Raw genomic sequence first — 13,825 nt, 5'->3', positions numbered from 1 at the left:
TGGCTAAAGTCCACTTCAAAGTTTTCCTCCAGTGTTTATTCTCTCTAGTTTTTCATTAATTCAACAGGACAATATCTACAGGCCCCAAGTATAAGGTAGTGAAACAAATTAGCCACATTCTTATCCGTGAAATTCATCAGGCAAATTTTAAAGGCTGTCTGTAAGTGTGTGAGTAAGGCAAGGCCAGGTACAAGCATTAAAGAAACCCAGGTTCAAAGAGTCCTCATCTCACTAGCACACCAGGTCCCTGGGTGTGGTTGCCAGGCAGGTTCCCTGTAACTAATAAACTCTTGCTTCCCACTGCTGCTCTGATAATGACAGTAAGGGAAAGGTAAAATGTATTTAACCAAAGAAATAATATGTATACCAATCACCAGTAAAGAACCAAATATACTCTTTCCCTTGTCCAAAAGGTGCTTTTGTAGACTAAAATGTTGTTATATGATGTTACCTGCAAATTATAGCCTAGGCTAATTCTGGCTTTTATATATGTTGGATCAATGTGCAATGCTTTCAGAAAGTCCTTCTGTGCTTGTTTGGCGGCTTTATCATGACCATATTCCATGTAAGAATTTCCCCGTCCAACATAAGCATCCAGAAAACATGGATTAATTTTAATAGCCCAGGTGAAGAAATCAACAGCTTCTTCAAATTCTTTATTTCTGAAAATAAATGAAAATATTGATTCTTCCTGGTGAATTTTCTAAGTGCTTTTCTATATATAATTTATCCATGAAGATTTGCACTGACTCTTATTTTCAAAAAACCTTTCATTTTTATTATCCATCATAGGAAATAAATTCATATAACCTAAGAAAGTCTGACAGGGTTTTTGAAGACTTTTATGAAAGGAAAGAAGGAGGTAAGAACCATTTTTATAACAGAATTTGTTGGGATGATATTTTAGAGTTCTTTTTTTCAGAACTAAACATCTGAATGGCACTCCTGAATTTTTTTTTAACAGCTATCAGTGGCCAATACAGAAAAACATATACTATTATTGATGAAATGCACCATTTAAAACAGATTAAATTAAATGTATTTATGTATTTAGTATTTCCTTATACAATAAAAGGAAGCAAAATTTTATCACACAGGAGGCCTTACTTCAAATCTTTTATAAAGGCAAATGCTTTTTGTGGACACCAGGAAAGAACAAGAAAAAAGTAAAATTCATTTCATTTATTAGCTTGTGAATATATGTGACTAAATGATAACTCTATCTCTCATCCTTAATTATTCTCTTTTGGTGGGATGAGCGCTAGAGAATGGGTCAGATATTAGTTCATGGGCTGAGAGAGTCACTTTCTGCTTTATATGCATATCTAATAGTTATATTCAGTCTCATCTGATGTAGAGAATAGGGATTTTTTAAAAAGCTGAAACAAGGGAGTTACTAACATCAAGTAACTGCTTACTTACTAGGTGTTGTGCTAAATGCTTTACCTATGCTATTTCACTCAATCCCTCCAACAATTCGTAAGCTAGTTATAATTTTCTACGTTTTATAGGTTAAAAGAAAATGGCTCAGAAAAGTATGCACATAATAAATAACACAGTAAAAGGCATAGTGAGATTCAGCAGTATACATATCTAGGATTCAGATGGGTAAACCATAACCCCAAACTTCATGCTTTTCCACACAGTCATCTCTACCTCACTTTCTTCACCTTTAACATACCTGCAGTTGGCACACAAGATCTGATATTCCAATGGTGTGTAGTCAGAAGTAAGGCCTGAAGATCAGACCTAAACCTGAATGTGCAAATTAATACTAATTTTTCAAAATTGTTATGAGAAACAAATGAGCACCTGTGAAAACCACTTAGCAAGGAAATCTTCAATAAAGGTTATCATCTTTGGGCACCTCGGTGACTTAGTGGTTGAGCATCTGCCTTTGGCTCAGGTCATGATCCCACGGTCCTAGGATCGAGTCACACATCAGGCTCACTGCAGGGAGCCTGCTTCTCCTTCTGCCTATGTCTCTGCCTCTCTGTCTGTCTCTCTCATGAATGAATGGATAAAATCTTTAAAAAAAAAAGTTATCATCTTCCTCTCATCCTCTTCACGACTTCCTGAAAAGATTTCAAAATTTAACAAGATACATTACTACTGTGCTAACTTTTCCTTTATAAAATACATGGAACAAAGGGAAACTGTTCTAGAGACTGTCGTCTCCTAGATATTATTCAGGAATATCTCTTGAAGTAGTGTTTCCCAAACTTTGGCCTCTTTTGTGACAGTTGCCCTATGTTCTACCCATGCCACCATTTACTGAATATTTTTCTTTACATCAAATCACTGTTTTACTTAATTTATTTTAAAAAACAACTTAATTTCAATCCCATAAACAGAAAATTAATATTTCATACCAGGAATAGAAAGCAACCATAAAAATAAATAACTATTGGAGCTGGACCCTACAGTAGTTCTTCAGAAAACTGAAACTGTGGGCTGGACCATCTATTACAAAATCTCAGAAAGATGTGAGAGATTAGCTTTCAGCTGAGACTTTCTCCTTGATGTATTCAGAAGGTTTGAGACAGAAATCAGCTTGAAATTGAAAAGCAATTCAGTTTCTCACAATGTGATTCAGTATTTTTTCTTAAAGATTTTATTTATTTATTCATGAGAGACACAGAGAGAGGCAGAGACACAGGCAGAGGGAGAAGCAGACTCCATGCAGGGAGCCCGACGTGGGGCTCCATCTCAGGTCTCCAGGATCAGGCCCTGGGCTGAAGGCGGCGCTAAACAGCTGAGCAACCCGGGGCTGCCCAATTCAGTATTTTTAATGCCTAAGCCGTGAAGAATGACTGAGGTATCTACGATATTTACTCCATGTTTTGGCAAACACCGCCCACAAGTGGGGCATCAAGTATTCTGTCATAAGATGGCACAATTTTAATCTACTTTTTGTGATCATTTAAATGATTATTCTTTGGAGGCGCCTGGGTGGCTCAGTGGGTTAAAGCCTCTGACTCTTGATTTGGGCTCAGGTCAAGATCTCAGGCTGTGGGTTCTCGCACTGGTTGGAGCTACATGAATCAGCAGTGAAAGTCTGGCTTCTGATAGCTCAGACGGGTGAAGAGTGAACATTCACATATATGAGTCAGTTGCATCAACTAAGTTCTTTGTGATTTGTTACTGAGAAAACACAGGTTTACTTCCCTCGGTTTACAGTGAAACAGTGCTTCTCTCCTAATAACTGGCACTACTGGGGAGGTGAAAGGTCACCAAATACAGGGTACCAGTGCCTGAGATTGTGTTCTGTTTACAGAGATCATTCTAAACATAGATAACACATTCTTTTGTTTTCTTTGGTGCCTCTCAATCCCCTTCACCAATTTTGCCCATTCTTCACCCCTGTCCTTGCTGGCAACCACTAATTTATTCTCTGTATTTATGAGCCTGGTTCTCTTTTTGTTTGCTCATCTGTTTTGCTTCTTAATTTCCACATTTAAGTCGTACAGTATTTATCCTTCTCAGTCTGATCTATTCCACATGGCATAATACCCTCTAGATCCATTTACATTATTGCAAATGGCAAGATCTCATTCTTTTCTATGGCTGAGTAATTCCATTTCATGCATGTGTATGTAAGTGCATGTGCATATGTCCGTGTGTATACCACACCTTCTTAATCCACTGGTGTTGCTTCCATATCTTGACTATTATAAATAATGGTGCAATAAACACAGGGCTGCATAGATCTTTTCAAATTAGTTTTTTTTGTTTTCTTTGGATAAAGTAATGTAATTACTGTGTCATATGGTATTTCTATTTTTTAAGGAAATTCCTTAATGTTTTCCACACTGGTTGTACCAATTTACATTTTCAAGAATGTACCACAAAGGTTCCCTTTTCTCCACATCCTCACCAACACTTGTTACTTCTTGTCTTTTTGGTACTAGCCATTCTGAGAAGTGTGAGGTGATATCTCCTTGTGGTTTTGATTTGCATTTCCCTGATGATCAGTGATGTTGAGCATCTTTTCATGTACCTATTGCCATCTGTATGTTTTCTTTGGAAAAATGTCTATACAGGTTCTCTGCCCATTTCAATCCAATTATTTGGGGGGAGGTTGGTGTTGAGTTATATAAAGAATTTATATATTTTAGATATTAGCCCCTTATCAGAGACATCATTTGCAAGTATCTTCTCCCATTCAATAGGCTGTCTTTTCTTTTTGTTGATGGTTTCCTTTGCTATGCAAAGCTTTTTATTTTGGTGTAGTCCCAATAGTTTGTCTTCGCTTTTGTTTCTCTTGTCTGAGGAGACATATCCAAAAAAATGTTGCTAAGGCTGGTGTTCAGGAGATTACTGCCTAGGTTTTCTTTGGGACTTTCACAGTTTCAGGTCTCACATATGGTTTATAAAATATAATCTAGCCTTTTGTATAAACTAACCAATTCTAAAAGAAAAAAAATGAGGCAATAAAGTGAAGCTATTTTTCTATACCTATCTAGTTATCAGCACCAAAGTTTTGTTTTTTTTTTCTTAAGTTTTAGTTAGTTAACATACCGTACAATACTGGTTTCTGGGGTAGAATTCAGTGTTTCATGACTTACATACAACAACCAGTGCTCATCACAACCCATCACAAAGGGTATCCTCTATAGTACCCATCATCCGTCTAGCCCATCCCCTACACACTTCCCTCCATCAACCCTTCTCTTCAATTAAGAGTCTCTTATAGTTTGCTTCTCTCTCTCCTTTTCTCCCCCCTTCCCATATGTTCATCTGTTTTCTTTTTGAAATTCCACATATGCCTATTTCTTAACTGGATTATTTGGTTTTGGGGTGTTGAGTTCAATAAATTCTCTATAGATTTTGGATACAAACCCCTTATCAGCTATGTCGTTTGCAAATATGTCCTCCTATTCCATAGGCTAACTTTTAGTTTTGTTGATTTTCTTTGCTGTGCAGAAGATTTATCATGATGAAATCCCAATAGTTCATTTTTGCTTTTGTTTTCCTTTCCTTTGGAGATGCCTCTAGCAAGAAGTTTCTATGGCCAAGATCAAAGAGATTTCTGCCTGTGTTCTCCTCTAGGATTTGGATGGATTCTTGTTTCATATTTAGGTCTCTCATTCATTTTGAATTCATGCTGCTTTGTAGTGTAAGAAAGTGGTCCAGGTTTCATTCTTCTGCATGTGGCTGTCCAGGTTTCCCAATACCATTTGTTGAAGAAACTGTCTTTTTTCCATTCAATATTCTTTCCTGTTTTGTCTAAGATTAGTTGACCATATAGTTGTGGGACCATTTCTGGTATCTCAATTCTGTTCCATTGATCTGGGTCTGTGTTTGTACCAATGCCATACCATCTTGATGATTATGGCTTTGTAATACAGTTTGAAGTCTGGATTTGTTTTTTGTTTTGTTTTTTGTTTTTGGAATTTCTTTGGCTATTTGGGTTCTTTTATGGTTCCATACAAATTTTAGGATTGTTTATTCTAGCTCTGTGAAAAATTCTGGGGGTATTTTGATGGGGATTGTACTGAATGTGTAGAGTGCTTGGGTAGTATAGACATTTTAACAATATTTGTTCTTCCAATCCATGAGCATGGAATACTTTTCCATTTCTGCGTGTCCTTTTCACTTTCTTACATAGGTGTTCTATACTTTTCAGAGTACAGATCTTTTACCTGTTTCATTAGGTTTATTCCTAGGTATCTTACTGGTTTTGGTGCAATTGCACATGGGATCAATTCCTTGATTTCTTTTTCTGCTGCTTCATTATTGATGTATAGAAATGCAACAAATTTCTGCATGTTGACTTTATATCCTGCAAGGTTGTTGAATTCATGTATTAGTTCTAGCAATTTTTTTATGGAGTCTTTCAGGTTTTCTACATAAAGTATCATGTCATCTGGAAATAGTGAAAGTTTGATTTCTTCCTTGCTGATTTGAATGCCTTTTATTTCTTTTTGTCATCTGAGTGCTGAAGCTAAGATTTCCAGTACAACATTAAATAGTAATGGTGAAAGTGAACAACCTTGTCTTGTTCCTGATCATAGGGGAAAGGCTCTGTTTTTCCCCTTTGAGGATGATATTAGCTGTGGGCCTTTCATATATGACCTTTATAATGTTGAGGCATATTCCTTCTGTCCCTACTTTGTTGAGGGTTTTTATCAAGAAAGGACGCTATATTTTATCAAATGCTTTTTCTGCATCTATTGACAGGATCATATGGTCTTATCCTTTCTTTTATTAATGTAGTGTATCACATTGACTGATTTGCAAATATTGAACCACCCCTGCAGCCCAGGAATAAATCCCACTTGGTTGTGGTAACAATTCTTTTAATATACTGTTGAATTCCATTAGCTAGTAATTTTATGGAGAATTTCAGCATCCATGTCCATCAGGGATATTGGCCTGTAATTCTCCTTTTTAGTGGGATTTTTGTCTGGTTTTGGAATTAAGGTAATGCTGGCTTCATAGAATGATTTTGGAAGTTTTACTTACATTTCTATTTTTTGGAACATTTTGAGAAGTATAGGTGTCATTAACTCTTCTTTAAATGTCTGGTAGAACTCCCCTGGGAAGCCATCCAGCCCTGGACTCTTGTTCTTTGGGAGATTCTTGATGACTGATTCAATTTCTTTGCTGGTTATGAGTTTGTTCCAATTTTCTATTTCTTCCTGATCCACTTTTAGTACTTTGTAAGTTTCTAGGAATTTGTCCATTTTTCCAGGTTGCCCTATTTTTTATATATAATTTTTCATAGTATTCTCTTATCATTGTTTGTATTTTTGTGATGTTTCTTTCCCTTTTCATTCTTGATTTTATCTATTTGGGTCCTTTCTCTTTTTGTTTTGGTAAGTCTGGCTAGAAGTTTATCAATTTTATTTCATTAATCTGTTCCATTATTTTGTTGTTGTTTCTATATCATTTATTTCTACTCTAATCTTTATTATTTCCTTTCTTCTGCTTACTTTAGGCTTTATTTGCTGTTCTTTTTTAGCCCCTTTAGGGGCAAGGCTAGGTTGTGTACTTGAGACTTTTCTTGCTTCTTGAATTAGGGCTATACTGCACAGTATACTTCCCTCTTAGGACTATCTCTGCCGCATTCCAAAGGTTTTAGACTGTTGTGCTTTCATTTTCATTTGCTTCCATGTATTTTTTTTATTTCTTTCTTAATTTCTTATTTAACACATTCATTCTTTAATAAGATGTTCTTTAACCTCCATGTATTTGATGTCTTTCCAAATTTTTTCTTGTGGTTGACTTCAAGTTTCATAGCGCTGTGTTCTGAAAATATGCAAGGTATGATCTCGATCTTTTTGTATTTGTTGAGAGCTGATTTGTGATCCAGTATATAATTTATTCTGGAGAATGTTCCATGTGTATTCTGCTGCTTTAGGATGAAATATTCTGAATATATCTGTTAGGTCTGTCTGGTCCAGTGGGTCATTCAAAGCCATTGTTTCCTTATTGACTTTCTGTTTAGATGATCTGTCCATTGCTGTAAGTGGGATGTTAAAGTTCCCTAGTAATGTATTATTATCCATGAGTTTCTTTATGTTTATTATTAATTGATTTATATATTTGGGTGCTCCCAAGTTGGGGGCATAAATATTTATATCTACAGAAAGTAGAACTCACAGCCAGAGATTTAATCAATACAGATATAAGTAATATGTCTGAACTAGAATTTAAAACAATTAGGGCAGCCCAGGTGGCTCAGCGGTTTAGCGCCACCTTCAGCCCAGGGCGTGATCCTGGAGACCCTGGATCGAGTCCCACGTCGGGCTCTCTGCATGGAGCCTGCTTCTCCCTCTGCCTGTGTCTCTGCCTCTCTCTGTGTGTCTCTCATGAATACATAAATAATAAAAAAATAAAAAATAAAACAAGTAGCTGACTTGCTACAGTGGAAATGCTTAGGGTCTCCCTACTCCTCTGCCATCTTAACTCCTCTACCAGCACTAAAGTTCAATGAGCACTGAGTCTATTCACACTAAGTAAATACTTATTAAACCTTAAAGCTAGAAAGGGACCCTGAAAGATATCTAGCAAGCTCTTCAAAGCTGACAATGACTAAAAAACAAGTCCAGAGAAGGTGACGTTGTAAAAATCAGAGACTTCCCAGCCCCCTGTACAAAGAAAGGAAGAACTACAGAAGTAGCAATCTCCTTTTTTTGAAGGTGTGAATATCACACAATATCCTAGATTGAAGCTCTTGTTAAATAATCACATGGCAGTTAAACAACAGAAGAATGTGGTAGAGTACCTATGTTATATCAGGATACATATTCATCAAGACATAAATTATTAAGCATCAATTACAAATATAAAAGCATATTAAATGAGTTTTTCTAAAATAAAAGGTGTTTTTATAAATCTAAAATACTGTGATCACTGAGGAAGGTGAGTGATTTTTATCCCAGTGTCCATAACTATGGGCCATGTGCTGAGTGTGCAGGCAAGGCCACAGACACAAAGGCCCACTGCATCTTCCAAATTAATCACATACTGACCAGATGTGCCCTATTGAGTTGTACAAATAAATCATAAATACCTCCCAAAACTAAAGAATGTGGCTTGTAGAGTCAAAGATTCAAAACTATCTTATGCAAATATAAAGATAGTAAAATAGATGTTCTGGAGTAAAAAGTGGATAGGACAGGTAACTCTGAGTAAATCAGGCTCTCCCTCTGTGGAATTTTTTTTTTTTTTAATCTGAAGGTGGCTTTCTCAAAGAGATCTAAAAATTAACTCTACCATAACACTCTTGGTGACCAAATTGGACAACAAGTAGGATATTCAGTCTAAGGAATGTTGTTTCCTAGCAACCACAAGAGTGAGAGCCAGAGATATACAAAGGCATACTTCAAACGTCTGCAACCCCATGAGTTCAAAGATCAAAGTCCTAAAATTTAAAGATTTATTCCTTTTTTTTTTTAATTTTCCAAATGGGAAAATTTTCACTTGCCCCGCTATAAGACATCAATAATGAATCTCAGTACCTAGAAATCATGCTGTTGTGGTGTAAGTATGTTATAGCTTATCTTGAAAAGCAAAGATACTTTTCCTGAAATAAATATAACCAATCACTAAACATTCCTTATTGCTAAATTCAGTAAAACTCAAAACACATGGAATTGGAGTGTGAGTTATCAGGGCTTTATTGTCTATTTAAATTCTACTTTTATTAAAGGACAATAGAGATTCCAGTCGGCTGATGAAAGTTGAGTTATTTGGAATTGCAAAGCAGTATCAGCTTAAGGAGGCTCCACCATATATACCCAGTGATTACATTTCATAAAAGAGATCTGGAAGTGACACAGAAAGAATTTTACCTTCTCTAATAGTTGCTAAGCATAGGAATGAGGTTGAGAGAATTTTGCACTTTTTTTTTTTTTTTTTTTTAAGAGAATACAATGACCTCAGACTTTTTGGTCTGCACTCAACCAACAAAATAAACACATTAGTCATCATTATTCCATCTCTTTTTAAGATTAACAATTGCCTAAAGAGATGAATTGTATAAAGGTTCCTGGATTAATATAGACAACTGTGTGACTATGTCTATATAAAATTAGTTATCTGAGACCCATTTAGGCTTTTTAACTCAATGACAGTTCACAAATACCAGTTATTATTTTTTTTAAGATTTTATTTATTTATTCATGAAAGACACAGAGAGAGAGAGGCAGAGACACAGGCAGAGAGAGAAGCAGACTGCATGCAGGGAGCCCAATGTAGGACTCAATCCCAGGACCCCAGGATCACTCCCTGGGCCAAATGGAGGTGCTAAATGCTAAGCCACCTGGGTGTTGCTGTACCAATTATTATATAACTATGTTCATAAAATAAAAGGGCTGACTCTCATAGGAAAATATGGCTGCATTATCTATGTCCTAAAAGGGAAAAAAAGAATATTGGCTTCCTAAATAATTCAAACTGTGTTCTATTCTCTAAATTGGGTATTTATATAGCCTAATCTACATAATTTATGAATATCTCAGTTTCCTCTCCAATTAATTGCTATTGTTTCATGAAAAATAATGTTGTAAACTACTACTTAATCATAGTTTATCCTACACTAAAATCATGAGCTGAATCTCTATGCTTTTAAAAGCAAAATGACCAGAAATTAATTTTTACATGCCAAATGTATATGTAGAAACATAAACACTATAGTTAACAAAATCTACCACTCTAATATTATCTGAGTAAATTTTAAATTGATCACCATCTGTTTTTGAGCCTATGTAACTGTTCTTACCTCCCCTTCTATAACTGACTTTTTTTTAAGCTGAATGTGGAGCCCAACACAGCGCTAGAACTCACAACCCTGAGATCAAGACCTGAGTTGAGATCAAGAAGCAGATGCTTAACTGATTGAGCCACAGGTGCCCCAATACTTATTTTTATAATAACACCAGAAACAGGAAAAAAATTTTTGAGTAATATGTTTTTTATATATTTCATTGTATTTTATGGATATTTACTGGTATTCCTGTAATTAGTTTTAGATTTAGAGCTACATTTTTTAAATGCAAAATTTTCTTGAAAATATATTATTTTTTGAAATCATTCTCCCTTCCAGGAAACCAGTTTTTTAAAGCTAGTTCCATTTTGTGAACAAAGTTAGTTGACTTAATTTTATTCTTAGCTATTTCAGGGTATGCATGATTTTATTCTATATATTACCAAGGTTCTTTCCAGTAAATGGGCTTGTATTAGATGGGTATCCCAATGCCATGATGCATGTATTTTCTTGAAGATTTGGTTAAATCATTGATTAGAAGGTAGAGGAGTGTTAATGACATATTCAGATGTGCTCCCCATTTCTTTACAGGGAGTCTTTGTATCTATCCCCATTTTTGTACTCTCTTAGTTCCACAACATTTTCCTCTGTCTCTTCTATCCTCCTGTTATTATAAATAAGATGGTTCTACCTGCTTTCACATCAACACGAATTGCACTCCATACCTGTGATGGCACATGGCAGTGGCTTGACAGAGGTTCACATTAGTCTTGCTTATCAGTGCAGCTTGTTTAAAATCCTGAAACAGTTTTATAAGTTGTTGTTAATTTTGCAACATTATCTTTAGTGCTTTCTTAAACTTCTTTCTAACTTTGATTCTACCATGAATATACTTAGCACAACCATTAAAATGTATATCTTACTAAAACTTTATTTTTCCTTTTAGTATCATAGCCAGTGAGAATGGATGGAGCAGAGGACACCCATAGCTGAAAACTCACTCAGAATCTTATGCTACTGGTCTCCACTTTCCTTGTGGTTTTGCCCTGCTGTGTTTAATGAGATATTTCATTGCTTTCTTTTTATTGTTTTTTTTCTCCAGTGCATCCCACCAGAGACTTCCCCATCTAGATAGAAATGGAAATTCACTTGGAGAGAAGCTTTGGTGTTACATATCTATAGGACAGACAAGCACCCAGGCCCAGGGAAAGGGTATAACTGGACCTTCTGTGTGAATTAGCTTGAAGTTGCTCCTACCTTTGGAATCCACACTTCTGGGAAGTAGTTTATCATTTTGTCCAGGGATCCTAAAAGCTCCTGAGAGGGAGTAATATAAACTCCAATTTCAAGATTTTGAGTTAGAAAAGTCAGCCAGGATAGACAGCCCAGGGAAAGAGGTTGTGAAGAGAATTACAAGTGCTAAGTCTGCAAAAGATCCTGACTTTGCGGCCCTAATGCTATCCTCTATTAGGCACCTCTTTTAGGCACTGGAGAGGAGCTAATCTTAATAGATGGTCTCCCTTTCCTTCTCCCTTCCTCTTTCCTTCTCTTTTCCCTCTTTCTTCCACAAACCTATCCAGGCTGTGCCACAGGGAGGAAGCTGCCTATCTTGTGGGGGAGGAATTAGTTTTCTGCAAATGCTCAGGTGGAAGAGGGCCAGTAGGGTCAAATGAGCACTCTGGGATCATACTGGGGAAGGAAGGCATTTGTCATATAGACCAATCTGTGAATGTGGACTCCTCACTTAGATTCCTGAAGTATATTTTGATACTAAATGGAAATATTTGGGAGAAAATAAGAAAGTGAGTGTCTACTTAAATATAATCAGATATGCTGCCAGCTAATTCCCCTAAAAGGATTGTTTTACTAAAATAGAAGTAAATTTACAAGTGTGAGATTTGTTTCAAATATTCTTATTAATTTGAGGAGTTGTGGGGAGTGACCACAAACTTAAAAGATTGAGAACACCAAGTTTCATTCTGTAATCAGATACAATTAACAAATGTCAACTTGACTTTATATATATATATAACTATTATTATGCCATATGGTAATGAGGTATTAATTATCAACAATAGACATAAATGATGACTTTTAGCATTACTTAGAATAAAGCTAACAGCATTTTTATGTTTTTTCTTGTCTGATTAATCTTCTCTAATATGGAAATCATAAATAACAAACCACACAGAGTCACTCTTATACAAAGCAAAATCCCAACTCCCATTCCCTTCATTGATGAGTTAATAAAGACCTTCACCCACACTGTCCTTTTCTGTGTCAGAGGGTGGGCCCTTGACCTCATTCCTTCCTGTCTCCTCTGAAAACTTGCTCCATCATAATCCTGCCGTTTTCTATATCTTTCCTTGGCTCACTGCCCTGCCCTAACATGCCTTCCCTCAGTCCTCCCTCCCCGAAAACTACACATGGCCTTGTCATTCTAGTTCTTGTCACTACTGATCTCCTTGAAAACATTGTCAACACTCACAGCTGCCATGTCCCCACATCCCCTTAACTCATTATTCCTGTTTTGGAATAATAAAAAGGCCAATTTTATGGCCTTATTAAAGTAACCATATATACAATGCATAGAGTATAATAAAACTAGAAAACTTACAGAGCTTATAATGACCCCCTCCCTCCATCACCTCTTTATTCAACTCCACTCCCCAAAGGCAACTGTTTTTACAATTTGCTGGGTTTGGTTCCACTATTTGCCTTTAAATTTCTAAACAATATGAATATCATATCATGTTTAATTCCAACATAGGATATTATTTAGCTATCTTAAACCATCACTCCATGCACCTCTCCTTCGATCACTATCCCATTTTTTTAAAGATTTTATTTATTTATTTATTTATTTATTTATTTATTTATTTATTTATGAGAGACACACAGAAAGACGCAGAGACATGGGCAGAGGGAGAAGCAGGCTCCCTGATGCAGGACTTGATCCCCGGACCCCAGGACCATAACCTGAGCCAAAGGTAGATGCTCAACCACTGAGCCACCCAGATGCCCAGCCACCATCCCATTTACCGATGGCAATGCATTTGTCTGTTTTAGTCTCTATTTCACTTTTCTCAAGGGTAGGATCCTTAGCTACCGATATATTTTTTAAGTTTGAGGTATTAAAATTTTTTTTTTAATTTTTATTTATTTATGATAGTCACAGAGAGAGAAAGAGAGGCAGAGACACAGGCAGAGGGAGAAGCAGGCTCCATGCACCAGGAGCCCGATGTGGGATTCGATCCCGGGTCTCCAGGATCACGCCCTGAGCCAAAGGCAGGCGCCAAACCGCTGCGCCACCCAGGGATCCCTAGGTATTAAAATTTTGAGTGGTAGTTTTGGGTGCCCTGAACATCTCTTCTCCACTATCTTTAACTTTGTGGAACTATAACTTTCTTATTCCTTTACTGTTTTCCTGGTAGGTTTTCAAGGGGACAAAGAGATAAATATTCTCAATCTAACCAGCTTAATCATTAACTTTCTAAACAATGCCAGTCTAAATGCCGCATTCTACTTCCTGTTCAGTGTGTTCCTATGAGGGTCATACAACTTTCAATTAATAGGTTTTCAACATCTGTCCTACTTAACCACACTATT

At 36.3% G+C, this 13,825-nt stretch overlaps 1 protein-coding gene across 3 annotated transcripts in view; it reads right to left on the bottom strand.

The window, feature by feature from the left end:
- Positions 1-13,825, bottom strand: part of TTC6 (tetratricopeptide repeat domain 6) — a 105,428-nt gene that overhangs the window by 13,154 nt on the left and 78,449 nt on the right. For all 3 annotated transcript variants that reach the window (XM_038544551.1, XM_038544552.1, XM_038544553.1), the window contains 2 exons: positions 10,942-11,015; positions 452-662 (listed from right to left, as the gene is read on the bottom strand). In XM_038544551.1, the coding sequence (XP_038400479.1) occupies positions 452-662; positions 10,942-11,015 (285 nt within the window). The remainder of the gene's footprint in view (positions 1-451; positions 663-10,941; positions 11,016-13,825) is intronic.

This window comes from Canis lupus, chromosome 8, assembly GCF_011100685.1.
Source record: "Canis lupus familiaris isolate Mischka breed German Shepherd chromosome 8, alternate assembly UU_Cfam_GSD_1.0, whole genome shotgun sequence".
Classification (NCBI taxonomy): Eukaryota; Metazoa; Chordata; class Mammalia; order Carnivora; family Canidae; genus Canis; species Canis lupus.
Note: the sequence above shows the minus strand (reverse complement) of the source record. Positions and strands in the feature narration are given on the sequence as shown.